This window comes from Meleagris gallopavo, chromosome 2 (genome assembly GCF_905368555.1).
Source record: "Meleagris gallopavo chromosome 2, MGAL_WU_HG_1.1, whole genome shotgun sequence".
Classification (NCBI taxonomy): Eukaryota; Metazoa; Chordata; class Aves; order Galliformes; family Phasianidae; genus Meleagris; species Meleagris gallopavo.
The window spans coordinates 39,740,180-39,767,438 of NC_139405.1; the positions used below are offsets into that span (position 1 = coordinate 39,740,180).

The window sequence follows — 27,259 nt, forward strand, 5'->3', positions numbered from 1 at the left end:
CACTGGCCCCTATGACAACCCTATTCAGGTAGTAACAATAAAGTGAGACAGACTTTCAGATGCTCTCTCTTCATTCATTCAATGGGTTCATTAATCATATGTTATCCAAAACCTGCAGATTATATAGTGATTCCAGCTTTCATAAGAAGTTATTAAGTGTCATGTCTTTGTGTCTTGGGAAGGATGATGATGAAAAAATTTAAAACCTGTGCTTTGCTAGGCCTAGAAATCTTGGAACGAGTGATGAGAGTCAGGAAAGGAAAAGCATGAAAGGTTTCATAACAGAAATGAAATAAATAATCCTATCACAAAAATAATGGAAGATGGATTCAGTAAGAAGTTTTTTACTGAGAGAGTGGTGAAGTGCTGGAACAGGTTGTGAAAAGTTGTGGATGCCCCATCCCTGGAGGTGTTTAAGGCCAGGTTGAATGGGGCCCTGGGCAACCTGATCTAGTACTTATCTAGTGGCTGGCAACCCTGCCAATGACAGGGAGGTTGGAACTTGATGATCCTTGGGGTCTTTTCCAACTGAAGCCATTCCATGATTCTGTGATTCCTACAGTGCTGTGAAATGGCTCAAGTCTCTTCTTGGTTTGGTCTGCTGAGTCATGGGGATGCTCTGGTTTGTGCATGGCTGTGCCAGATGAAGGTGACTGCCTTATTCTGGTTTTACTGTTAACTTACTGAACTTGTTATATTGCAGTTTCCATTGACAAATGATTACATTCCACAGATTCCATGGTTATTTTACAAATACAACAACAAATCTGAAGGATGTAAACAGTTCATCAACAAACAGATTCAAGTGGAAGCATACTCTTTTTTCCTCAAAGAACTTTGTAAGCAAAAGCACAAATAAGTAGATATTTTTAGAGCTGCATTTGTCTTAGATAACACAAGAGATCTTAGCTCCCTTGTAAAGCACATAAACTAAAATTGTTTAGAAGTTTTATTTCCAACATCTTGTTCATTAAATTGAAAAGATGAGTGAGCAGAAATATGGCTTTGCTCCTGTACCAGCATAAGCTACAGAAAAAAAAAAAAAAACCAGGGCCAGCATGGATTTATGTGGTGGATGTATCTTACCTGCTCTGTAGCTGATGACACGTGACAGGTACTAACCTTGCCAACACCTGAGATCTCCTATGGGTCTGGGTTGTGAGATACCTCAGCCTCAAAGAACTTTCCAAACGGACATGGTGAGAAAGGCTGTTTCACTGCATGCAATCAGTCTGTCTACCACACAGGGACAACCAGCACACAGATGGGTTAAGTGCCCACAATTGTTACTGAACTCTTCAGTTCCTCATCCTGATAAGTCATGGAAATCCTAATTAACTATATGCCAGAAGTGACTTGCTCAACAAGTTAGGCTGAGATGTAGGCTTCCAGCCTGCTAAAACCCATGCTGCACAGATCTGCAGGGCTTCAGCCCTCCCTACTGACCTCCCTACCAAAACCTACACCCAGTGAAACTCTCCCATCACTGTCCATGGATGTGCAGAGAGCATTGCAACAGGGACACCAGTGCAATGGCTCAGTACAGCTCAAAGAGGCAAGGTTAAATAGAAAGTAAAGCACTTGTGTGAGGAAGGAGGTCATTTATTCTTCCATTCTGAGGCAGCATACAGAAGCACAAGATGTCAAGGCATATTTTTAGATCTGAAGTTACTTTTATTAACATGTGAGAAACTGCAAATGACAGACTTGAAAGGAAAGAAGATGTTAACAGAGTACACTGGAAGGCAGCAGAATGGAGAAGGTGAATTACGCTCTGATTCATTTCTGATACTCAGAAACACATGGGCACAACCTGAAACGCCTGGACAAGGAAAAGCTGGTTTTGCTGTCGGGGCACAGGTTACCAAGAAAAGCAACAGGAGCTCCATTCCAAAAGACATCAAATCCCAGGGCCTGGGCCGGGCCTGGCACGGCCTGGGGCTGCCAACCCTGGGTGAGCCAGCTCAAACGAGAAGCCACACCCTCCTCCCGGCCCCGCCATTTTGAGCTGCCCGGCCCCGTCCGCAGTGTCGCTCGGAGCGCTGCAGGGGGCGCTGCCATGGCGGCGGGTTGTGCCGCGCCACTATCGCACGCCGGGCCCGCCCCGTCCGGGCCGCGGGGCGGATGAGGCGTTGCGCTGGCAGCTGGTTCCTGTTGTTGTGTTGGGCCTGCGGAGCCGTGCCGTGATGGAGGCCAGGAAGATGAACCTGCCGCGGGGCCCCGAGAACCTCTGCTTCGACAAGGACGAGTTCATGAAGGTGGCTGGGGGCCGTGTGTGCCCCGGGGATGAGCGGGGGGGGCTGCAGCCTCGGTCGAGCTCTTTGAGCCCGCAGCGGGGAAGCGGTGTGTGTCACTGGGGTTGATCGAGGGGAGGGGAGGGGATGGATGGGGTGTGTGTGTGTGCTTGGTTTGCACTTCTCCTTCTATCGTTCTCCTTTTCCTGTTTCATTTCCAGCCGGATTTTGACGTCGATCACTTTGTATCCGAGTGTAGGAAGCGCGTGCAGTTAGAGGAGCTCAGGGAGGATCTGGAGCTCTACTACAAACTCCTTAAAACGGCCATGGTAGAGCTCATAAATAAGGACTATGCGGACTTTGTTAATCTCTCAACGAACCTGGTAAGTGCTACTGTCATGTTTACACTGTGCATTGTAACGTGCTTCTTATTTTTCATGTGAAAAGCAGATGTTAGATTTAAGGCATCTTAAACAGTGGCTCCTTGCATTGAGAAGAGGTGAAAGACTGTTCCTGGAGAGTTTAGCTGAAGTAGAGAATTGACCCATCATAAATGTTTTAGAATGCACTTTTGTTTTATAACTCGTGAAGAAAATAGATTCAAGGCAAATCCTTTCTGTTTTCATCTGCTAACGCTTGTAAAATTGAAAGCTGTAAGTCATTAACATTCAGCAGTAGAGTTTTAGACAACGCCATTCTGCAGGATTCTTTAGGAGTCTTCAAATTTACTGTACATTTGTAGAAGTTCCAACTCATTTTACCGAGAGTTTTAATCCCTTCCATGTTAAAATTACTCATTCCCTATTTCTCCTACTCTTTTACCTCAATTTACAACATTATGCAGGCTCAGAGATTGAGATTTATCATTTTTATTGTAAGAAAGGTTGTTACAGATTGTGATTTTCTTTCACTTTTGGCTTTATGTGACAATCTGATATCTTTATATGTGCATTTTAGGTAACATCTTTTTGTATTGCACTTATATCCTCCTATAGACTCCAGTTTTATCTCAGTTTTCCTTCAGTATCTATAGAATAATAGTCATTAATTCACCAATTAACTTACCAAATGAGTTGTAAATGTTTTTATGGTAATTTCTTTAGGTTGGCATGGACAAGGCCCTCAATCAGCTTTCAGTACCCTTGGGACAGTTAAGAGAAGAGGTTATGGTATGCTCAAAAAAGTCATTATAACTTGTGTTCGCTTCTGTATGATATGTAAACTACATTTTATTTATCTTAGTCTTTGTTAAGAATTGTTAAAAATTATATTCCTAGCTGGGTAATAGGGGAGATGTGTTTTCTAGGACTTGCAGTAATCTACATTTCCTACCTTGCAGTACTGCCTTTCAATCAAGCAATTATTGATTCCTTACATAATAAACAAGTGAACTCCTGCAAGATAAATCTATACAAAATGTTGGAACTATTTCTGCCTTTTTTTTACTTTGACAGTAGTTAATCTGTTTCCTATTCTGTATTGTTAGAATTTAGATTTTTAATTGTTTTTTTTAAACTACTTCTTCATAGTAGCAAGCCAGCTTTTCATGCTGACTTTTTTTCTCTCACAGAGTCTAAGGTCCTGTGTCAGTGAAGGAATTCAAGCAATAGATGATCGTCTGTCCAAACAGGAAGATATCAGGAAAAAAAAGGTATGATAGATAAATTATTACCTTGAAGAGATGTCTATTAGGGCAACTTCTGACGTTAACTCCTAGAAAATTGAATTTACAAAGATCTAGGCCATGCAGATGCATGCTGTGCAGAATTTTGTGGTTGTCAAACTGAGAGATTTTGATTGACTGACTTCATTTTTATTAGGTCTTCTTGATCATAAATATTTTATTGGAAGCACTGGCTCAGTTGGCTTTCAATTACAGTTGCTCTTACTTTTGCTTATAGTAGTCTGTAAACTTGTATATTGTGAAAGTAATTGAAACACAGCAGCTTAATTTTTGTATGGGGGAAGAATAACATTTGACTTGTTTGACTTGGAAAAATTCAGGGGTAAGAACAGCTGTTTTCCCACATTGTGGGATTTTATAGACTCAAGTAATCAATAAGTGATACGTGATTTAAATATTAAGAAGGCAGAGATCTTACATCAGGGGAGAAAAATAATAATTAAAAAAAAAAAAAAAAGTATCCCAAATATCTTGAGAGGTGTTGTAATGGGTTTGAGGTCAGACATTAAGAAGTGTTTCTTTACTTATAGGTGTGTGTCCTGAGGCTTATCCATGTTATTCAGTCAGTTGAGAAAATTGAGAAAATTCTACATTCCCAAGGCACTAACGAATTATCCACTTTAGAAGGAAACAGGTAAGAAATAAAAAATAAGAAAAAGTGCTTTCTTAATTGATGGGACCAACTGAATTTTATGGTATTGTTGTAGATGAATTTACAAACGTACATCTTTGTAATTCTGGTGGAATATGTGGACCATTATTTTAGTATTCTTTTTCGAGCTTAGTCTTCTACAGACTGGTCATTCACTGATCACATAACAGCCTCCAATGTTCTGAATTATTTGTAGCAATGAAGTTAGCATAAAATATTTGGTGAACTAATCCTGCCACATCCAAATTAGTCTACGGTCCTGCAGATGTGGTTGCCTCCCATATCATTTAGAAATAAAGCATAGGGTAGCGTTTATTGCTTTACTTGCTTATGTATATCTGAAGTGACTACACAAGGAGTAGCCAGAGACAAACCACGCTAGTAGTGCTTCTGAAAAGTTCTGGACTGGAAGAAGACTGGACTGTGAGAAGTTTTGATTTTTAACAGTGTAGTGGAAAGTGTCCTTTCCCTCTATCTTGGAGTGATGGAAAATGTCTTTTGGTCAGTTTTGTAACTGATGTACCATCCGGGTGCTTGCAATGGTTGATTGTGATGCAAGTGTTCCTTAAAGGCAGTGGAAAAGACAATTTCATGAACCTGTATGAATGTGAGATAAGCTCTGGTGTTCTGCTGGATCATAAAGCAGTGAGTGGGTGGAGGTGGACAGAAGACTAACTAGATACACAGAACAAAAAAGGATATGCAGGTGTTTTCTGTCAGGGTCAGAGACTTTGCGGAATCACGTTTGGAAGCAAGACTGCTTCAGTGACTCAAAATTTAGGCTAATTATTGGCACCATATAAACTTGAGAAGGATGGTTTCTCTAAAATAGCTGTCGTTAGTTTTACCATTGGATAGAAGGAGGAAATAAGGAAATTTGGATGATAAAGAGCACTTACTGCAGTTTTTGAGCTTTGTGAGGCTGACGTCTGTGACAGCAAGCATCATCATAAAATAAAAAAACACTTCATACTTCTAGGCAGGATCTCATGTTCCTCAGGTTCTGCTCACAGATTTTATATTCTCATGGGCCCCAGACAACTCTAGTAGTCAATGTGTTATTGTCATGAGATTGCAGCAGCACTAAATTTCAAATATTTATGTCAAATCACAAAAATTGAGGAAGTCACCTGTCTGATGCAGATGAAAGTAAGCTGATAAGAAATGATCTGTGTACACTCATTTTCTCATTATCTCTTTTCCAGCCCACTTTTAACTGGACAAGTTTTAGAGAGAATTGCCACAGAATTTAATCAACTACAGTTTCATGCAGTACAAAGCAAAGGAATGCCCCTTCTGGACAAAGTGAGACCAGTGAGTATTGCCTAATATCTGGCTTAACCTTTTGCATGATCAAACTAAATAAAATGATACTACTGGAAAACAAAAGTCCATTTCCACAGAGGAGAAAATTATTTTCAAGAGGCCATTTTATCAGCTGTGGTGAAGTGTTATTTCTTGTGTTTTGTTTGCTAACTTTAGGATAAATTACTTAAAATAATAGTGGGAAATACGACAGACGCTTTTGTTAGCCTAATGCATCTTGCAGTTTGTCTGCTTAATAATAGCAAAGCGTAGATCCAGAAAAGTGTATTGTTTTTGTTAGCTGCAGCGTACAGACGAAAATATAAATTGAATGTACCTTAGAGTGGCTGACTTGAATAAATTCAAGTTTGTCTCTTGCTGATATTTGGTGCCTAACTGTTGCTGTGCTGGCTGGTAGGCTGATCTCCCTGATAGCTTGTTTATAGCAACTATCTAGTGTTTTTTTCCCCCTAGTCAGAAGGAACAAAGACTGGCGCTTAAGAGGTAGATAGTATGAGTGAGGTAATGCTTCAAGCAGATTAGCATGGAAGCTGTCATTCTTAATGGCTTTTGAGCTCGTGAGATGTTTCATCATTACAGCTTCATGCTATTACGTATTCCTACCAGCAATACGAGCTTGTTTTATATCAAGATTTCAGTGGTACCTTGTTGATTCATGGACTGCTCACAAGACTATTCTGGCTACTGAATATGAAGTAGCAACAGGAATAGATGTGAGCAGCAGAGTAGTATTTATGGTGGGAGAAGCTTTGTTCCTTTGTTTGTGTAGCTTTCTTAACACTGTTTGCCTGGACTTCTATACTTTTTGTTGATGCCCCTGTTTTAGTTGGGTGATCTCTTAATAGAGCCTGTTTAGTGCTTTTTAAAATTTATTTTGGACTGGTGATGAAAAATTTGAACGTACCAATGTTTTAGTTGTCATCAGGTAGTGGTTTCCATGACTGGTTAGCAGTTGGGTTATTGACTTTGCGTATTCAGATCAGATTCTCTGATCGTGTAAAAAATAACTTTAAGATGGATGTGTGCAATATAGCATGCAAAGTGCTAGAGAGAAAATTTGACTTGTTAAATTGGTAGTTCAACTTTGATTAAATTATTGCATGTTATTGAATTCACTTTCAGTACAGAGCTGCAAGGGACTATTTTGGGCCAAAATTGTATCTCCAGCTAATGTAACAGGGAGTTGGATCTAATAGAAGAAATGTTGTAGGGGATGAGGAAAAATGATTAGGAGAATATACACTGAACAGGAAGATATATGCTGACTGAAGCAGCTGTTTAGCAGAAGCCAGAAGGAAGGTACCGGCAGATCATTTGTTGCCAGTATAATTCAATGTCTTTGGTTTGCGGTTATTTGGAAAGTAGTGCTGTGAACACGGTATAGTTTTAGTTTTTGACAGAGGGATAAATGCTGTGGTTGTCACCCAGGTAACATACTGAAAATCTTTTGTATATTAAACACATAGCTGTTCAGTTGAACAAGGAATAATTATTGACCTATTTCTTTGCTATAATGAGTACCTTAGATAAGTTATGATGTCTCTTTCAAAATACACGAGAAAATAATTGCCTTTTAATTTAACTTTATAATAGTAAATACTGTGTTAAATAACGTCAGTAACCAAGTAAGCTGTGTTAATTTTCATTAACATTTATCAGAACTTGTGTGCCTTTCAAATAAAAATTGAAAGCTCAATCAAGTATTTCTGGAAGAATTTAGCAATGATGGCAAGGCTTTTTTTAACTACCATGTTTTGTTTCTCTCCATAGCGTATAGCTGGAATAACAGCTATGTTGCAGCAGTCTCTGGAAGGACTGCTCTTGGAAGGACTTCAGACTTCAAATGTTGACATAATACGTCACTGTCTTCGCACTTACGCAACAATTGACAAAACACGAGATGCAGAGGCATTAGTTGGTCAAGTGCTTGTGAAACCTTACATGGATGAGGTAAGGGAAAATCAAGAATCCTAGGAAAGTGAGCTGACTTTCAAGAATACTTATTTTTCCAGCTTCAGTTAGCAGTTTCAGAGTACCTTTGTGAAGGGAGCGAGGGAACTGACCATGTAGTTTTTTGTTTGTTTTACTTAAGGAAAAAAGGTGGAGGAATTCTCAATTCACCTGTCACCAATTTTGGGTACATCCATTTGAGGTTCTTTACCTATGTTTTTCTTGGGGAGGGAAGAAATCCAACTAACAGACTTAAAACTAAGCAAATTACTGTAGTAAAATACAGTTTACTCTGGACCAGAGTGCATTGGATCAGGACTGGAGTGAGCATTTCTCATTAGCTGACTCAGTACCAAGCAAATGCAGCAAAAGTAGTTCTTAATGCAATGTCCTTTTCTTCCCATTGTGTGCAGAAGCAATATCTGACTCTTGTAAGAACTGAGTGGCAATAGATGCTAAGAAAGTTTTCATCAGTGTGTTGGCAGTTATGTCCAGGTCAGGTAGTAATGATGTGTCATTGCAGGCAGATAATTTTTTCTCTACTGGGATAGATGTGAATCGATGCCCTTTTACAGTGTAAGTTCTAATGCTAACTAATTGCCCTATTCTAGGCAGTTTCCCTGGTTTTCACTAGATTATCAGAATATTTTATAAAACTATTAAATTCACTAGTCTTACAGAAAAAGTTAAGCTGGGCCAGTGCCAGGGCTATAAAGTTGTTCTAAAACTAGTGTCATGCATGGCTCGGCAGTGTTACTTATGGTTTCCTACAGGAAAGTTGAGGAGGGACTTTTTGTACGGGCATGTAGTCACAGGACAAGGGGAAGAGGGTAGATTTAGACTAGATATTAGGAAGAGCTGTGAGAGTGATGAGACTCTGGAACAGGTTGTCCAGAAAGGCCGTAGATGCCCCCTCCCTGGAAGCATTCACGGCTAGGCTGGATGGGGCTGTGGGCAGCCTGGTCTATAGCAGGGGGTTTGGAACTGGGTGATCTTAAAGGTCCTTTCCAACCCAAACCATTCTTTGATTCTGTGTTTGGTTCCAAGCTTTCACTTCTGGGGAGGAAAGGCCTTGAAGTGTGAGAGCTGCCTTGGGTGATTGTGATTGCTCAAATTGGTGTGTACTGATACGAAACAGAATAGATCTCCTTTCCCTCATCTTTACTTCTAAAAGAGTGAACACTTTTCAGTGCCTTTAAGTCCCAAGTTACATTATTGTATCTTTCTCTTTGCTGTCCATATTTTCCTTTGTTAGCATTACTCTTGAAATGGAAATGTTTTAATGATATTCTCTGGGCTCCATAAACCCATAAGTGAGAGGCATGGGATGATGCAAGGCACTGTTCTGCTTTCAGGATATTTAAAACAATTATTCTCTACTGGTTTTTTACACTCAAAGAGTTAACATTTCTATTAAGACCCATAAAAGCAATGTGAACATTATTCCTAAAAACATTGAATGTGTAACATTAGGCAATATTAATTGCCTTTTCTTAGGTTAGTGTGCCTTCTTACGCATAAATGCAGAAGTGAACTTAAGCTATTTGTTTCCTTCCTTCTTTTATTTAGAGGCAGTTTGCCATGTAGTGTTTCTAACCAAGGCAAGCAAAAGTTAATCTGTATAACTTCTGATGGAGTTTTTCTAAATCAAGATAGGGGAAATAATTTTTTTTTTTTAATTTTTTTTTTTTTAGCACTTAGTAACTCCTTCAGCAGCCAAGATGTGGAATTATTTACCTTCCCCAGTGAAAGAATAATCTATCTGATAAAACGTGAGCTGTTCATCATTGTCAATAAGATACCTCTTTCCTTCTTTAGCAAAGGAAGCATTTAAAATTGTTCTGTTTTTAGTTTGTGTGCACATACTCTTAGAAAACAAAGCTGATGGCTTTTGGATGGTAGAAGAAGTAGAATGCTGGTGACCAATCCACTTGAGAATGGACTTCTTTTGGGTGCTTTCTAATGCTGTAGCAACTGCTGCAGTGGGAAATGGTCTTCTTCCCCTCAAGCTGATGTGTCCTGCTTGGAAACTGGGAAATATACTGAAGTGTTTTTATATATATTGCAGTATTTTCGGATATGGTATTGGGAGTTTTGAGCGAATAGACATCTCAATCTTTTATTAGTGTACTTCATACTTGCTCTTCTGATGTTCAGCATTGAACTCTTCTTGACAGGTGATTGTGGAGCAGTATGTTCAAGCTCATCCTAACGGCCTTCAGGCCATGTACAATAAACTGCTGGAGTTTGTTCCTCACCACTGCCGTCTCTTGCGTGAAGTTACAGGGGGAGCTATTTCAAGGTAAATGTTTGGGGTTTCTTTCAATTGCTCTAAAGTACCTCAAAGATAATGTATTTTTGAAATATCTCGTGTATTGACCTTCTATGCACAAATGACTTACAAGGTCTTTCCTGAGGATTCATATTCAATTTTGATTTGTATTACATGTGTTTTTAAAACAGTGAACAAGTTTTCTTGATCTGAGGTCCAGACCTTCACAGGAGGCAAATAAAATCCTGTATTTCAGTAATAGAATTGAGTACTAGTCACGATACAATGTGCCACAAATCTAGGTTTTTATTGGTTTGGTTTTTTGTTTTTTTTTGACTCAAGGAAACATGATTGAATGTTTCATCTAAGGGCATCATAAAGCTATTAGAAGACAGAAATTGAAAAGTGACTGAGTTGCTAGGGTACATCAAAAAAGTGGAGATCCCCAGCAATTTGACAGATTTACTGCATGACACATTTAATTGATTCCTATGGTACTTCCACTGTTGTTTTAAAAAGAGCTTAATTCCTTATGCAGCTAAATTGCCTTTTCTGAAGTTTAAATGCTTTATGCGTACTGAATCGTATCCACTTATCCATCTGCTTGCAGGCTGGTTGATACAGTGGAATGCTGTAATAAGCAGAACTGCAAACACATCCCGTAGGGACTGCAGAATTATTTTTCTAGTCATCGTTTGCTCTTAAGTTGTATTAGTGTTACAATACTCCTAATCTTTCAGCAAGTTTTTTATCTGTATTTGTCATAATTGAAGGTTTTGACTTTGTGTACTAAAATGGAAAGAAATGCTTGCGTCTCTTCTGCTCTTGATTTATAAATTTTCCTAATGAGGGTCCTTTGTTTGGAATCACTGTAACATGTATAAGTACAGCTTGGAACAACAATAAAAGAGAATTCTCTTTCTTTCTATTGCATAAGTCACCTTGCACATATTTGCTATTTCTTTCAAGTTTGGAGCTGTTTAAATCTTGAAAATAGGTAAGAGTTAGGAGTTTTCAGCTGAAAAGCAGGTGCTTTCCAGGCACACTTGCAAAATCTGTAAGTGATGAAATTGTAAAACGCTTTCAGGGTTATAAAAATACTTGCAATTTTTTGAGATCATTGGGATCATCCCAAGGTGGAAGGAAGAACAGTGTAAGAGAATCAGCATTCCTATGTGTTTTTTTGTTGTTTTTTTTAAGTAATTACATTTTGTCTAATGCACTGCATGACCTTTTAGTTATCCTTACCTCTAAATAGAAGCCTAGTGGTAAAATACAACCATGGAATCATTTCATTTTTATTTCAGTGAAAAAGCGGATATTGTTCCTGGATATGATTTCTTAGTGAACTCAGTGTGGCCAGAAATAGTACGTGGTTTAGAAGAAAAATTGCCATCACTGTTTAACCCTGGAAACCCAGATGTGTTTCATGAGGTAATTAATTTTGTGACTTAATTTCCATTTGTTATTTCTAAGACACAGATATGAATGAGTCATATTCTCTAGCTTTTTTTTTTTCCTACTGCTGTTATGTAAACTTCTGTTGTGCATGGCTTGGAAGAGAAGACTATCTCACAACACTTGATTTTTTTTCATAGTAATTAATTCTCCCCTCAGGTTTGTCAGCGTCGTGGTTTCAGTTTGGTACCTGGTATGGTGCTGTGTTTTGGATTTAGCATGGGGATTATATTGATAACAGACTGGTGTTTCTGTTGATGTTGAGCAGTGTTGCACAGAGCCAAAGGCCTTTCAGCCTCTTGTGCTGTGCTGCTGGTGAGGAGCTGGGGGTGAATGAGGAGGGGCAGAACCAGGACGACTGATCCGAAGTGGCCAGAGGGATGTCTCCCATCTTGTGGGTTCATCTTGTGGGTGAAACTATAAGACTGGGGGAGTTGTTGGAGGAGCCACTGCTTGAAAACCTGCCAGATATTGGCATCAGTCTGCAAGTGGTGAGCAATTGCATTGTGCAACGCTTGTCTTATGTGTTTCTATTATTATTATTTTCCACTTCTTTCCTGTCCTGTTAAACCAATCTATGTCTCAACACAGAAGATTGACCTTTTTTTTTTTTTTTTTTTTTTTTTTTTCTTTATCCCCCCAGTTTTCTCCTACATCTCATGCAAGGAAACAGGGTGGGGGAACAAACAGCTGTATGGGGCTTAGCTGCCTGCTGGGTTAAATCACAGCTGTCGGGAAAGCTCTTACAGGGGTTACTGGAAGTCAGTTTGTCATGTGAATTTGGCCTTAAGTATTTGTTTTAGGAGTAACTGTCCTTTTTTAGTTATAGAATTGCAACATTGATAATGGTGGAGGTGGATGGCTATGGTGTTTTTGCAAGATCAGGACTTCTGTATTTAAAGGGCTGTCTTCTTAGTTTTTTTTAATTAAATAGCTAGGTTACAGCTTGCCCTAACTCCTCTCAGTTTCCCACAAAGCTTCAGTCATCCTTCAGGCTTTTCCTAATGTTGTGACTTGTGCTGTTTGCTTTGTACAAGAATGTGTTTTATACTGAAATGGTTTTACTCTTTTAAAAGAATTATTCTTATAAGCCTTTCATCTTATGTTGAGCTGATATCAACCAATGGTACTGTTGTGTTTATTTAAAAAAAAGAAACAAAAAACAAAAAAAAACAAAAAAACCACCTACAATGACTTTCAGTTACTTGATGTAGTCAGTCCAAAGTTCTTAAGTTCTTTCAAGACTGCTTTTGTCTACTTAAGATAAAATTTGGAGTCTAGGTCATTAAAATATTTTATCTAAAAATCAATGAAGTGCCAAGTGTAAAAGTGCTCAGATGTCTATGGAAGAACTGGTAGGAGTAGTTATAAATGAAGGAGGGAAAAGTACTTGTGAAACATTTGCTGTGTTGCTGATAATCTATTAATGCAGACTGTAGTCATTAGTCTTCTTACTCTGTTTCCTAGGTTGGTAGAACTGCAGAGTAGTCTTTTTCTGCAGGTTGGTTTGGTTGTTTTGCATATGTAAGTATAGCTGTAGTACTTGGAAGTATTGTCTGTTAAAGGCTGGTCTTACGTGTAGAGGGAGTGGATGGAAAAAATATTTCTTTCAGGTCATGCTGTAAAATCAGACTGGCAGTTTTAAGCCTGTATGAAAGTAACTGTTGTGCAGAGTTTTTAAGTTGTTTTAGGTTGTTGTGCCTTTCTTTCAGACTCAGATTTGTAGTTTTAGAGGCATTTGAGAATAACGTATCTTCTATTTCTCAGCATTGATTTGAGTTTAGATTCCTGTATTTGAAAGCTGCTGCATTTTTTTTTCACATTTTCATCATTCAATAACTTCATCAGGTATCCAGTCCCAGAAGCTGAAAGGGAACCAATCTTGCATTTAGTTCCCTCTCTTAAATGTAATACTATCAATAAGTAGGTAATGTCTCTGAGTTGTCTTCTATTTTGAAGGTGTCAGAGATCTTTCCAGGGTGTTCTGTTTATACCTTTGACTAATACTTCAGGCAGTTGAGCATTAATGCCTTCTTTATCTTTTTTGAAAGTACTGAGTTTATTATTTAAGAAAGCAGGTGGAAAGAGCACTGATCTCTCATTGTTCCTGGATTTAATTCCCACATCTCTTATAGTTTTTTTGTGTTATAAATACAACTACGCTGGGACAAATGTAGCTAACCTGAAGGCTTTTGTGTGCCACTTCCAGAACACCATCTCCACACCATGAAATTGCCACATCACAAGAAAAGCATACTGTAATTACACATTTGACAGAAGGGTCCAAATGCACTGAGACATGCCATGCAAAAGCTTGTCCATGTCGGTGCATTGCCCAGGATTGTTTCTGAGGGCAGAACCTACCAGCAGCATCTCAGGGACTTCTGGGGGTGTTTTACTGCTTCATAAGAGAATCTGAGTGTGTTGCTCACCTGCTGTTCTGAAGTGGGGTAAAAGTCCTGTGCTTACAGCCTTGCACTGACAGAAGCACTGAGAAGTAGAATTAGCATATCCTAAGTTGGAAGGGACCCACAAGGATCATGGAGTCCAATTCCTGGCTCCACACAGCACTACCCAAAGTTCCAACCGTATGCCTGAGAGCGTTGTCCAACCACTGCTTGAACTGGGTAGCCTGGAGATTAATCCAGGCATATTTCATTAATTCAGCAGTGGCTTAATGAGCATGTTCTAATGTCACAAGACAACATCTCGTTTGTTTTGTGGCTGTTTCTTGTTCTTTTGTTTTGGTGAGGGGTGTTTTATTGTTGTTGGATTTGTCTGTTTGTTGAACAGAACTGTGCATTTCACCATGCTATTTTTCATTGCAGAGAGGCAGATTACAAGTGGAGCTATATTACGACTTCTTGATTTACATATTTTTTGTGCTCTATTAGCACGTATTTGTTATTTTTAAAACTTGCTTTTGGGGAAACAGTTTTAGAAATTCCTATAATACAGTTCTATATAACAGAAGTAAAATACCATTCTTTCTTTCTCATGTGTGTTTGGTGGAGCATATTTCTGGAAGTAACTAAGGACAAAATCCATCTGTTATGTCCCTTTATTTCTCATTTACTGGGACTGACTGTTCTTAGTGCTGTGCACCAGCATTGCTCCACCTTGGTGATTCAGCTCAGAAATACTTATAGGTCTTTCTGATCTGGTTGTTGAGGTAGCTCAGACAATTTAATGCTTTTCAGAAGTGCCGTGCACTGGGTTTTCGTATTACAGAGTAACACCTATTAGATAACTGGTTTTGGTTTCACTACAGTCCAGGATTTTGGCATTATATGATTAGGTATCGGTGCTGGCCCATTCTGAGCCTTGAGCTTAACCGTAGGCTGATATGGAAGTTCTTTTTAGAGGGTTGTGGCCTTCATTGCTTAGTAGGACCCTGGCAGTGATCAGAATGCTCATTTTCTTCCTGCAGAAGTACACTGTCAGCATGGATTTTGTACGGAAGTTTGAACGGCAGTGTGGCTCACAGGCCAGTGTGAAACGGTTGAGATCTCATCCCTCCTACCACAGCTTTAACAACAAATGGAACTTGCCTGTTTATTTTCAGATAAGGTTGGTAAGCATCTGTTGGTCGTTTCAAAAGTAAAATGTGCTGTGTGTCATCTCTCATTCCAGAGTCACAGAATCACTGAATCGTAGGGGTTAGAAGGGACCTCTGGAGATTGTCAAGTCCAACCTACCAGCTAAAGCAGGTTCCCTACAGTAGGTTGCAAAGGTTGAGAAGTGTTCTGAGAGTCTCTCAACGGCTTCGTATGCTATTTGTTACAGGAGTAGATCTTATTCCCTTGAGGGTAATGCAGCACTGTTAGTTGGGAATCAGATCATAAGCAGAGGCAGCTAAGTTTCCTTTCTCAGCTTTCTGTTCCACATGTCTTATAGTTTGCATACAAACAGTGAGGATGAATGCTTGAGTTTATGGGTTGTTCTTGTTTACAGTCCATGATATTAATGAATTTTTTTAATATGCTTTTAGTTTAGAACATGCTGGCCTAAGAACTGTTCTGGCTGTGTTGTATACACTGTGTTGTACCCTAACTATATGTAGTCTCTTGTCCTGCATTCTACTTGAATGTGGTTTGGATAACATTTTCTGTGCTGGCAAATCCAGTCACAAGATTTTCTTGCCTTTGTTTCCTACTATACTACACATTTATTTGTTCCACCTCAGCTGTTTGTGGGGCTGACCTACATGCTGGATCACTGAAATTGTCAGGTCTTTTTAAGAAATAAAAGAGGAGAAGTAGGTGGTGGCAGCAAAGGGAATGATATGCAAAAAATGATACGCAAGAAGGATAAGAAAGTGAGGTTTATTTTTTAACATGGATCACCATGGTGGCTTTCCTTATTGCGTGTCTATAAATGATGATTATGGTACAGCCATAGTCACATTTATACAGCATATTTAAACCAGTATAAATCTGATGCTGCTGAAAAGTTCCATCTGGGAATCTTATGAGAGCTGGAGCTAATTCAAGACAAGTGTTAGGAACATGGGGATGGGAGCACGTTTGTTAGTGTTTTGATGATGTGCTACATTTTGTAAACCGGTGGTCCTGGCCTCTTCTGACATCCTTCTTTATTTTTTTTTCCACTTGCACAACTGTTCTGCAGCTGTGTAGTGAACCAATTTGAAGAACTGTTACCTTGGGCAAAATAAAAAAAAGGCTGACTTCCAAACTCCAATCAATTTTTCCAAGCCACTTAACTGTACAAATATTGATGCTGGCCCAAGGGAAAGGGCAGGAGTACTCACTATAATAGTGGTGCTGACTATGCAGACTGTAAGTGTCTGTAGAACTACAGCAATTATAGACTTCTTAGCAAAAGGCAGGTATCATTAATGAGTCTGTGAAACTGCCCTTTTGTTTGAAAGCACAGCTTTTCTAACAAGTGACCACTTGATCAAGCTTAGTACTGCTGTTCTAAACATTGAAATGAATCTTCAGCGTGTTCTTTTAAAAGAAAATAATAATCTCTTAGATGTTTTGAGATCTGGCTAACAAAAAGGAAAAAAATTAGTAATTCTCTTTTAAGATTACTGTAAATCCAAACAGTGCACTATTTCAGGAGATGATTGGGTAACAGGAGTTTCTTCATCTTCCATCATTATCATTCCTATATGTTGGAATGATCTGATAATTTTTGGAATTGCCCATGAATCCTTTAGTACACGAATAATGAAACATATTCATAGCATGGTAGCTTTTTCTTTGCTGCATATAACTATCCCCAACTCACACAGGATTTGTGTTGAAGTGGTTTCTTCCACTATTGCACTTATGGTTAAGATTGGTAGTTTTCTCAATTACAGAAATTGCCCAGAACAAAGAGCCCTCACTAAGCCTGTACAAAGGAGTCTGTAAGGAATAGATGGACGTAGAGGCATTTCTTCTGTAGCAGTGCAGGTACCAGCAGCCTCAGTGACTCTTTTCCTTGCCGTTTCTTACAATTACATCAGTACAGCAGATAATGGAACTGTAAGGAACTCATGCTTGTGATTGTTTTCCCATGTAAGAAATATTCAGCAAAAGCTGAATAATTAAAAAAAAAAAAAAAAAAGTGATTCAGTTCTCTAATCCATTTCACTGTAAGACCTGAATGTGCTGCTTTGTCAGTGAAAGTATTGCACAGGCAGGAATTAAGATTTGAAACCATTTTACAAATACTTCAAAATACATGCTAAGTGTTGGTAGGAACTGAACAAGAAACCTCTTGTGGGTTTCTTCCTCCTTGATGTGTCAATCACAGATATTGCTACTTAAATTACTTAAAGTATGCATCTGGTACATTACTAGCTGGAACAGGAAAAGCTGGGTAGGTGCCTGCTCTGATTTGGAAATGACAGTTGAGAAGTTTTAAAATGATCCTTGCAGGTCATAATTAGGAAGTTTGGTAGGTGTAGAGATTACTGTGATGAACATAAAAGCAATAAGGAAGAATGACAAAAGCTTTCTGTAGAGAAGTTCAAAATATAGTTTTATTTCAGGGTTAGGAATAAAAATGTTATTAATGATTACATTTTTACCCAAGGGAAACACTGTCTTATTTGCTGTTAAACTTCAAGGGAGAAAAAAAAAAGGCAAAAAAGAAAAAGAGGAGGGTAGGGCATCCTGTGAGGAACTATTGATTTTTGTCAGGTACAGAGTTGTTTGCAGAACCTTATGCCACTCTCCATTAACAAACACATAGAATGCTAAAGGCTCCCAGAGCCATGTGACATACCTGAAGGCCAGCTTAAGTAAGTATGAGTTAATGTGTTCACTTCTAGTGTGAAAACAATAACAATTAGGAAAAAGAGCCCACAAACACAAACCTTTCTCCATAAAAAAAGATCTAAATACTTGACATGATCTTAATTCTAAGTTGTATATTTATTTGTAATGTGTACATTTAAAATCTGCCTATATAAAATGAAATGTTGTATTTCAAGTACTTACAGATTGTTGGCCTTATTTGTATCTTGGGTTATGTTGAGGAAAATAATGAATGTATAATCTGTCAGTGTGTGTACACTAATAGCATAGAGACTGAACATTGAAAAGTATTGAGCCATCAATTTAAGAAATGCTTTATTTATAATCAAAACTTTTCTGTTTTTCAGATTTAGAGAAATAGCAGGGGCCTTAGAAACTGCACTTTCAGATTCCCTAGAGGAAGCACCAGGTAAACTTCACTGAAAATAATAGTTTCCCCTATTGTGATGGAAGCTGTATTTTAAGTAGCAGTGATTATTGCCTCTTCATCATTTACTGACTTGCATCCTTAGTGTTCACTTTTGCTGTGGTTTTTTTTTTTTTTATGAACTGATTTAATAGTAGACTACATTTTTGTGGGGAAGGCAATGTAAAAGCATTGTTCAGTGATCACTTCACTTACTAAAAACACTTCTTATGGTAGCAGTAATTAACATGTTTGTGGATCTACTTTCTTATTTCAAAAAAGGTCTAAATTTCCACTTGGCAACCTGCGTGTGATATCCAAAAGGTTATGCTTTGTTGCTGGGACACTTTTCTTGTTACATGTGGAGAGGAAAATGTCTATCTCTTGGCAGCATTTAGGCTTTCTGTGGTTTGCATTGTTGACTTCTACTCAAAACATGTACATTGATTTACGAGCTGGGGAGAAGGCAAGCTTAGAAAAGATTATAGTGGATGGACAAACCTAAGCTATTTCTTAGAAGTATATTTTAATTAGACAAGCTTTTACTTCAGTTAATTGAGTAAAATACCTGTGAGGAAGGCAGTGGAAAGTAATGTCTGTATATAATGCACACATATGTATGTATACATATATTTATACACATCTTGTGTGTAATATTTTGAACTTTTAACTATTAAACTAAAGAATTAAGGAGGAAAAAAAACAAATGAAGATGAAGTGAGTAAATCCTACAACTTCAAGGCATTTATTATAAACTCGTGGTCGTATTAATTAGCTTTTGTATTGTATGCTATAAAATCAAAATCATAAGAATAATCTGGGTTGAAAGGGACTTTAGGATCATTGAGTTCCAAACCCCCTGCCACAGGCAGGATTGCCATCCACTAGATCAAGTATTGGATAAGCTTGCCAGAGGCTCCATCCAACCTGGCCTTGAACAGCTCCAGGGATTAGGCATCCATAGCCTCTCTGGGCAGCCTGTTTCAGGAGCTCACCACCCTCTCAATGAAAAACTTCCCCCTAACATCTAAATCTAACGTCTTTTAATTTAAAACCATTCTCCCTCATCCTACCACTATCTACCCATGTAAAAAGCTTATATACAATTTCCCTTTAAATGTTGGAAGGCCATAATGAGGTCTCTGTGCAGCCTTCTCATCTCTAGTCTAAACAAATCTAGCTCCTTAGCCTGTCTTCATAGGAGAGGTGCTCCTGTCCTCTGATCATCTTTGTGGCCCTTCTCTCAACCCTCCAAAAGCTCCATATCTTTCCTGTGTTGGGGGGCTCTAGACCTAGACATGGTACTCCAGATGGAGCCACACAAGGGTAGAGTAGAGAGGAGCAATCACCTCTCATTTAGCTGATACACCCTGGATACCATTGGCCTTCTGGGCTGCAAGCACACATTGCTAGCTCACGTTAAGTTTTTCATCTACCGTGTTTCCATGATAACAATAAGATTGTTCTTCAATTGCACCCCAGTTTCCAACTCCTCCTGCTAATTTCCCACTGCATGCATTGGTATAGAGGCACTTCAGCTGGTCTTTCAGCCTCAGTATTTTTCAAGAGAAAAAATGTTAGTGCATAAACTGCTTTGTAAGTATTTGGTTTCAATACGGATATTCCCACTGTGTTTTCAGTACCTATTTCTAGTATGTTACTCAGACTTAACTATGAAGGGAACAATAGTTCAGTGCTAATACAGTTTTACTCTTGCATAAGGCCCTCCAAAGTATGCATGTCATTAGGCAATATTCTAAAGGAGTGAGGAGGTAGTATTTTCAGAGTTTGTTTAATAAATCATCTTTGCTATCTTTGTGGTTGTGTCTCGGGGATGTTTTTTTGTTAAGTGTTGAATAATACATTTATTAACATCAGTAATTAACATCTTTCAAGAGTGTGCTTAGGAACTTAACTTTTGTTGCCTTGTTCTTTTTAGAGGGCAGCTCATACTGTCTTTTGGCTACTCACATGGTCTGGATGAGTCTTTTGAAGTGTTGGTCTGATCAGATGTTTTTACCATTGTTAGCACACCGCCTGTGGAAACTTAGTCTGCAAATTTTGGCACGTTACTCTGTGTTCATTAATGAGGTAAGAGAACAGCATAGTTATGGTTCTGAAGATTATGTCCATCTGTAAGAGACCTCTTAAAACAAACAAACAAAAAAACCACCACCAACAAAAAACCCACAGCTGATATTGGGGAATAATTGAGGATAAAAGGGACTTTTGGAAGTCATGTGGTCCAAATTCCTGCTCAAAACAGGGCCAGCATAGGTAAGATTATGAAGACCTTGTTAGGTTAAATTTTGAATATCTGAAGGTGAAGACTTCGCAGCCTCTTGAGCCTGTTTCCAATGATTGACCACCTTCATAATCAAATATCCTCATATTTGATACAGTTGCCTTTGTTGCACTTGTCCATTTCTTCTTACCCTGTCATTTTAACTTAAGGAAAAAGTCTGATTCCATCTCCTCTATACATTCCCCTTAGGTTGCTAAAGACAACACTCCTTGTGAGATTGAATGGTACAGTTCTTTCAGCTGAATTGTCTCTTGAAAAGTGTTGATAAGTCTCAGAATTAAAACAGATAGCTGAGTGAAGCGTGCACTTTGCAGTAGAGGGCTTGAGGAAGTGGGAGAAAGAAGATGATTGACAACCATGAGTTATGTTTCTTGAAACCAAGCAAGACCTTGGCTAGCCTTGCACAGATATGAGCAAAAGGGAGGATGAATGACTGGGAAGGACTCAAACTCCTCCATTTGGTGATTTCATTGGCCTAGAAAATGCTTAAAACTCTCCTAGACATATCCCTGAGTACTCCTCTCAAAAGTGTGATAGTGGAATAGATTGTGTGTTAATTGTTGGCTTTGACTCAAACACTCTAGCAGTAGAATTGGTTGTCTCTGCAGTGGAAAATTACCCATCCCACACAGTCCACAGGTACAAACAGTTTCTGTAAAGTGGGTAATAATCAGGTCTGTTCATCTGAACACCACACTGGTGAAAATTACTCCACAACTGTACTGCCTTGTTGTATAGTGACAAAAAAGCTCTAAGTCATAGAATTACTTAGTGCACCAAAATCTGCTTTAAAATCATCTCTTTTTATGTAATTGAGGAATACAGTTATCTCTTGCAATTGCAACATTATAATGTCAGAAACTTATGAATCCTTTATATACTGTCTCTATAAATGCAACCTTAACTGCCTTTACTGTTGCCAGGATTCACATCTCAATTTGACATTTCAGGTTTCTGTAAGGCCCATTTCCAGTGAGAATACAAAAGAAAGCAAAAAAATAATGCCAGCTGGTAGAAGGGAAACTTCTGTAAACCTCAGCTCTAATGAGGACCAAGGGAATGGATCTTCCCCAGAAAGTCAGCCTTTGCCTTCCATATCCAGTACTCAGTTGGTGTATGTTGCTGCAGATCTGGATAAACTCCAGGAAAAGGTTGGTGCTTGTGACTTCACATACAGAAGTCTTTGTCAGTCTGTGTGCCAATGTTGTTGGTTTTGGATCTTGTTAATTCAAAATTAAATTAAAAAAAAAAAGTACTACTTTTTTAAAATTTATCTTGAATGCTTAAACTGGAGTAGTCTGATAGAGAAAATATCACCTGTAATAAGGGGTCTAACCTCTACATAGTTTGAGTTACAAGTTACAGGAAAAACTTCTTCTGATATTTAATCAGTAGCTGATGGACTCTACACCTGTAATGTTTCTGCTCATTTTTGGTGCAGATAGCACTGTCCCAGAGTCTCACTTTTGCCTGTAAGATCTCTGGCCTCAAAGTGTGGTGCAGTTTTGGCTTTAAAATTATATTCTCTTTTATAAAAGAACTCTTCAAGAGTTCTATCATCATCATGTTTTACTAACGATCCAGAAAGTTTAAAAGAGCTATATAGTATTAATATGCTTTCAGTGGGAACTTTTCTAATGTAGTTCAGTCAGTAAGACTGAAATTTCTGTATTCTGTGAAGCAACATCTGGGTCGATAATATTTTGTGAACTGTCAGTTGTTTTCTCTGAGGACAAAAATGGTAATGTAGGGAATTGAATGAATAGGCCTTAATTCCCATTAATATTCTCACTAACCCAAGTCTGGGTTTCCATAAACATAACAAAAAAGCAGAGAAGAATTGAAAGGGTCTTTCGATACACTGCTAACTTGATGAGTGTAGGAAGAGCTATTGAAATATGTTTATAATAAGATTGTGTCTATCTTACGTTTCATTCTTTAGATTCCTGACATCTTAGAAATGATTAAACCAAAACTTGAGATGATTGGCTTCAAGAATTTGTCTTGTATTGAAGGTAAATCTGAGAGACTGAATTCAGTCTTTCCCCCTTTCCCAAGTCCCTCTGCTAACCGAACCATATCAGCTTTTAAACAGTTTTATTGTTTACAATGAAAAACTTGAAAATAGGAGTGTTTTTTGTTTGTTTATGTAATGGTGCTTGTTTCTGACCTGATCCATTCTGTGATTCTGAGAAATAGAAACTGCCTTAAATGGAACTGTGAAGTCTAGAAAACATTACATTAAAGTTTACTGAGTCTGAAGTAGTTTCTTGGGAGAGAACTTGTCTAATAATTAAGATGGTTCTCGATGAAGCAAGGAACCTGGAAGATCAATATCTTCAAAATCTTTGAACTCTTGTAGTAAGGAAAACAGAGAACAATAAAGAAGATGGTTTGCATTATCCAGTTGAAACTAAAATATTACGGGTTGATGTCTAAGTCTTTAAGAGAGGTAGGAGCTTGTGTATGTTGCAACTCAGTAGATGGTCTCCTGACAATTGCAAGTGTGCATTAGGCATGTTCCAGTTACTCCCTGGGGAATTTAGGTACTGTGGAAAAGAACTTTACAGTCCCAGTTTCCGTGGTAGATCTGAGCTTTTTGATTCAAGCCCCTTGCTACATTGGTAAATTGCTGGTACGTTGCTGGAAAAATAATGTGAACCGGAGAATGTCACTTTACCTTTTTTGTTTGTTTGTTTCTTCTGTGTATCCATTTTTCTGGCTGAGGAATGGCTGATATTAGTGGAGATGTCTTATAAATGGCTAGTATGTATATATTTATTAACTGTCCTGTATTTGACACCAGGAGCAGCCATCTAGGACAGTGAGATGGGGATGATGCTGATTTGTATTGTGATGGGGCAGGGTAGCTCATCTTAAACTTCAGTATTTTTACTTCAATAGGAGCCTTGGAAGACTCAAAGACTTCGTTAACAGCGTGCATACCTACCTTGAATAACAGGATTATCCAGGATCTCAGCGAGTCCTCTTTCACTTACCTGAAGAGTGCACTGGAAATTCCAAGATTATATAGGAGAACCAATAAGGTCAGTGCTGACTGCAGATTTAAAAATACATCTCAGGGGAGTCTGAGTGAAGAATACTAACTGAGCAGTACATTTTGCTCCAGGGCTGTCTGTATCTGCTTAGCAGTCAACAAAACTATTTTATAACTTTTGATGATTTAGTAATTACCATTTACCTCTTAGAAAGGAAGGGAGCCAAAGGGAGATGAGGCTGAATGTCTTCCTGAGTTCTGAGAGCTCTCTGCAGCTACCCAAAAGGAGGTTGTAGTGAGGTGGGAAACATCTTCTCCCAGATAAAGCAGGCAAAGAGACAGTGGCCTTACACTGCAACAGAGGAGATTCAGGTTGGATATTAGGAAAAATTTCTTCTCCAAAAGAGTGGTAAGGCAGTGGAATGGACTGCCAAGGGAGGTGGTGGAGTCACTGTCCTTTGAGGTGTTCAGGAAATTTGGAGATGTGGAACTGAGGGATGTGGTTAGTGGGCCTATGTTACCAAAAAACCCCAAATCAGATAGTGCCTTGTTTTGTTACTGTGATTTTGTTTTCGCCAGGCTGTACGGTTGTTATTGTGGCTAACTTGGTCTCGTGTAAGAAAATGGCAATGTAAAAAAAACTTGAGTAACAGGTATTTCAGGTGTACCCTGTATTTGTATCCTGTGTGTGTTTGGTTTCTCTGCAATGCGTGAGGTTTGTCCAAGCTCTTGGATGCATTAGCCCTGGAGAGGTGAAGCATTTTGCATCCGCAAGACTAGCTGAGAAGAGGGTAGCAAAGGGGGGGATATTGGAGTTATCCCAAAAGCATTCTTCAGGAAAATATGCTGAGGTAATAGGGTGCTATAATAATAGAAGGAGCAGTGTTTTCAATTTAGTGAAGTATAATACAAGATAGTAGTTATTCTGACAAAAGTACATCATATATACTGAGTCTTTTCAGCTTTTCTTGAGGCCAGTGTGAGTAGGAAGTGCCCTGATGATATGAGTAGCTGGCTGGCACATGCATCCTCAAAAACTTGGTCATTTTGGATATTGTTCCGTAGTATATTCCATAGAATAACACTACTGAATGACTTTGTGATAGTGTCTTTCCTGCATATGCAGACCTCTTTGTTGATTGGGCATGAATAGGTATCTATTTCTTGGCTTACATCTGCCCTTAGTCTTCTACATATATGCTGTAATTGGTGTCTGTCTTATCAGTAGATAAATTACAGGTTGTTTTTTTTTTTTCCACCTTCTTTCTCTGTCATCTCCCAGGAAGTGCCAACTAAAGCTTCATCTTATGTTGACAGCGCTCTTAAGCCCTTCTACCGACTGCAGAATGAGTACAGAAATGTACTGAAACAGCCCATGATCCATCAGTGGTTGGAAGGCGCCCTCTCTGAAAGCACACAAAGGTAAGAGAGCCATACATAACGTTCTGTGCAGCAGGTGGGCTTTTCTGTAATAGTAAAACTTTTGCTCTCATTAATTTGCCTTTTTTTAGGTATTATGAAACGGTATCAGATGTTCTGAGTTCCGTTAAGAAGATGGAAGAGAGCTTAAAAAGATTGAAGCAGGCCAGGAGGACTGCAGCTTTGAACCCTGTTGGTACAAATGGGGGTATGAGTGATGATGATAAAATCCGACTGCAGCTGGCTCTAGATGTCGAGTATTTTGGAGAGCAAGTAAGTTAAAAGGGAAAACATTTGTTTACTGCTATTACTGGTTTTGGGAAGGGAGTGAGATACAGGAGGGAAGTTCAGCTTCATTTTTCAAACGTGAAACTTTGCATACATTTTGTGTGGTTGGCTTTTACAGCTGTGTAATGCAGATGACTTGAAACCTGAGCGATTGTAGAGTCTTCTTGAGCAACGCATGCTTTCCTGTGACTTCTTACATAAATTAAAAATCTTGTATTTCTCAATGTTCCAAATTCAAATATTTCTTAGTACTCAGAAGCTAAAAAGAAATACTAAGTGGACAAATCAGAGGGAATTTCCTTTTCTGCTCCAGTAGAAATGACTTTATGGCTTCAGTTTTTGATTGCCTTTTCTCTGGGTATTTACAGCTTTGCCTTAATGCATAGTTTACAAGGGTTTACATCCAGGAGCTTTGAGGATTTCTTATTTGTTGGGTTATGCAATAGTAAGCTCTTTTCAATGCCAAATATGAAACCTTTAATTAACAAAGTAAAAACAAGTGGAAGAAGATTGTCCAGGAAATATGTGTAGTAGCTGTATCAAACTGTATAAGCGTACTGATTTGTAGTCATCATTTCTGTATGTAATATGCAGATATAAACAAATAAGTGTAGTCTACATCATTAATTGCCAAGCAGTTGTCATCAGTCTTGTTCATAAGCACATGCTGTGGCTGCATTATAACAGGCAGATGCATCTGGCCTGTGTGTAAACTGCTGCTTTTCTCATTTCTGAGGCTTAACTGAAAGGAAAGTGATTTAAGTGGAGGTGTGGAAGTTATTAACAGGAAATACCATTTGGCAGTTTTTAGCTAGGAGCATCAGTTGGGTTCTTGGTTTTTGTGTTCCTATTATGTGCAATAACAATATTGCAATGTGAATTTAAGTTGAATTGGGTAAGATTATGAATAATCATTTAGGAGCTGATTTGGTACATTTGGACGAAATTTGGAGTTCCAGCAATGAACACCTCTTCAGGTGTTCAGTAATTTCATTACTAGTATATTTAGATTTCATTGCACTTTCAGATTTATCATTGTTGTGTTTTTCTAACTGTTAAAGTAATGGATTTCCTAGATAAGAAATTTCTTATAGTAATCTTTCTGTAGAGTTTTCACCCAACAGGAAATTCTGTGGCTCATAGAATCATAGACTCACAGATTATTGGAATGCTTTCATTATCACACTGTTGCTTGTTGTTGGATGTATCTTTGTATTAAAAACTTTACTCAGAACACTGATTTGGGATTTGAGAAAAACTTCAGTTGAATTCAGTGTGTTAAAAGCATAGTTACAGCCAAGTTTCTCTTTTTGACTGTTTCATTGGAAAACTTCCAATGGCTTTAGTTACAAGAGGATAGTCAAACATTTTACTCTGAGACATTGAGTTAACTGGAAAGACTTAACTGAGCAAAGTTTTATAAGGTTTTTTTTTTCATATGTTGCACTGTATGCAGTTTGGTTTTGTTTTTTTTTTTACCATTCATTAATGTAAGATAAAACATGCTTTCCCAATTGTTTTAAGAACATGAGCTTTTGTTGTTTTAAAGAAAATCAATGCTGCTTTTGTTTCTTTTTAGATACGAAAGATGGGACTGGAAACAAACAACATAAAAAGCTTTTCAGCCCTTACAGAGCTTGTTCTAAGTGCCAAGGATCAGGCTACAGTGGAACAATCCTAAGTGGTTTTGAAAACATGCGATCAATGAAGAAGAATGTAACTATTTGTTATTTTCCCAAATAAGTAGCAATGAAGTGCTTCCTGTTGCATCTCAAGCAACAAATCGGTGCATCTTCTGTTTGTTTCACCAAAAGACTGAGAGTTTACCAATAGTTTTCCATTATATGGAAAGCAGTCATAAGTTCTAAACTTCTTACTGCAGAAGTGGGAAGTGGAAGAAAATGTTTCCATTATTTTTCTTGTAAATCTTATTATGTAGAAGAGTGAACATATATGATGAAAATAGTATGTAATAAACTGTCTTCCTAACTCTGA

General features: G+C 38.3%; 1 protein-coding gene across 3 annotated transcripts; it reads left to right on the forward strand.

The window, feature by feature from the left end:
• The first annotated feature begins 2,092 nt into the window (after positions 1-2,092).
• COG2 (component of oligomeric golgi complex 2) lies at positions 2,093-27,259 on the forward strand. Of its 3 annotated transcripts, none has more exons than XM_085219769.1 (18): positions 2,093-2,258; positions 2,456-2,617; positions 3,338-3,403; positions 3,805-3,885; positions 4,449-4,552; positions 5,776-5,884; positions 7,667-7,846; positions 10,024-10,148; positions 11,426-11,552; positions 15,007-15,146; positions 18,196-18,257; positions 20,194-20,345; positions 21,510-21,710; positions 22,502-22,574; positions 23,464-23,606; positions 24,840-24,979; positions 25,069-25,249; positions 26,844-27,259. In XM_085219769.1, exons 1-18 carry the CDS (start codon positions 2,187-2,189, stop codon positions 26,943-26,945), a joined length of 2,220 nt encoding a protein of 739 aa, XP_085075895.1. In that variant the 5' UTR covers positions 2,093-2,186; the 3' UTR covers positions 26,946-27,259. The 3 variants fall into 3 exon arrangements, with proteins under 3 accessions (XP_085075895.1, XP_085075896.1, XP_085075897.1); XM_085219770.1 differs by having other exon boundaries at positions 2,119-2,258; positions 2,494-2,617; XM_085219771.1 differs by lacking the exon at positions 2,093-2,258 and having other exon boundaries at positions 2,535-2,617; positions 3,805-3,884; positions 4,447-4,552.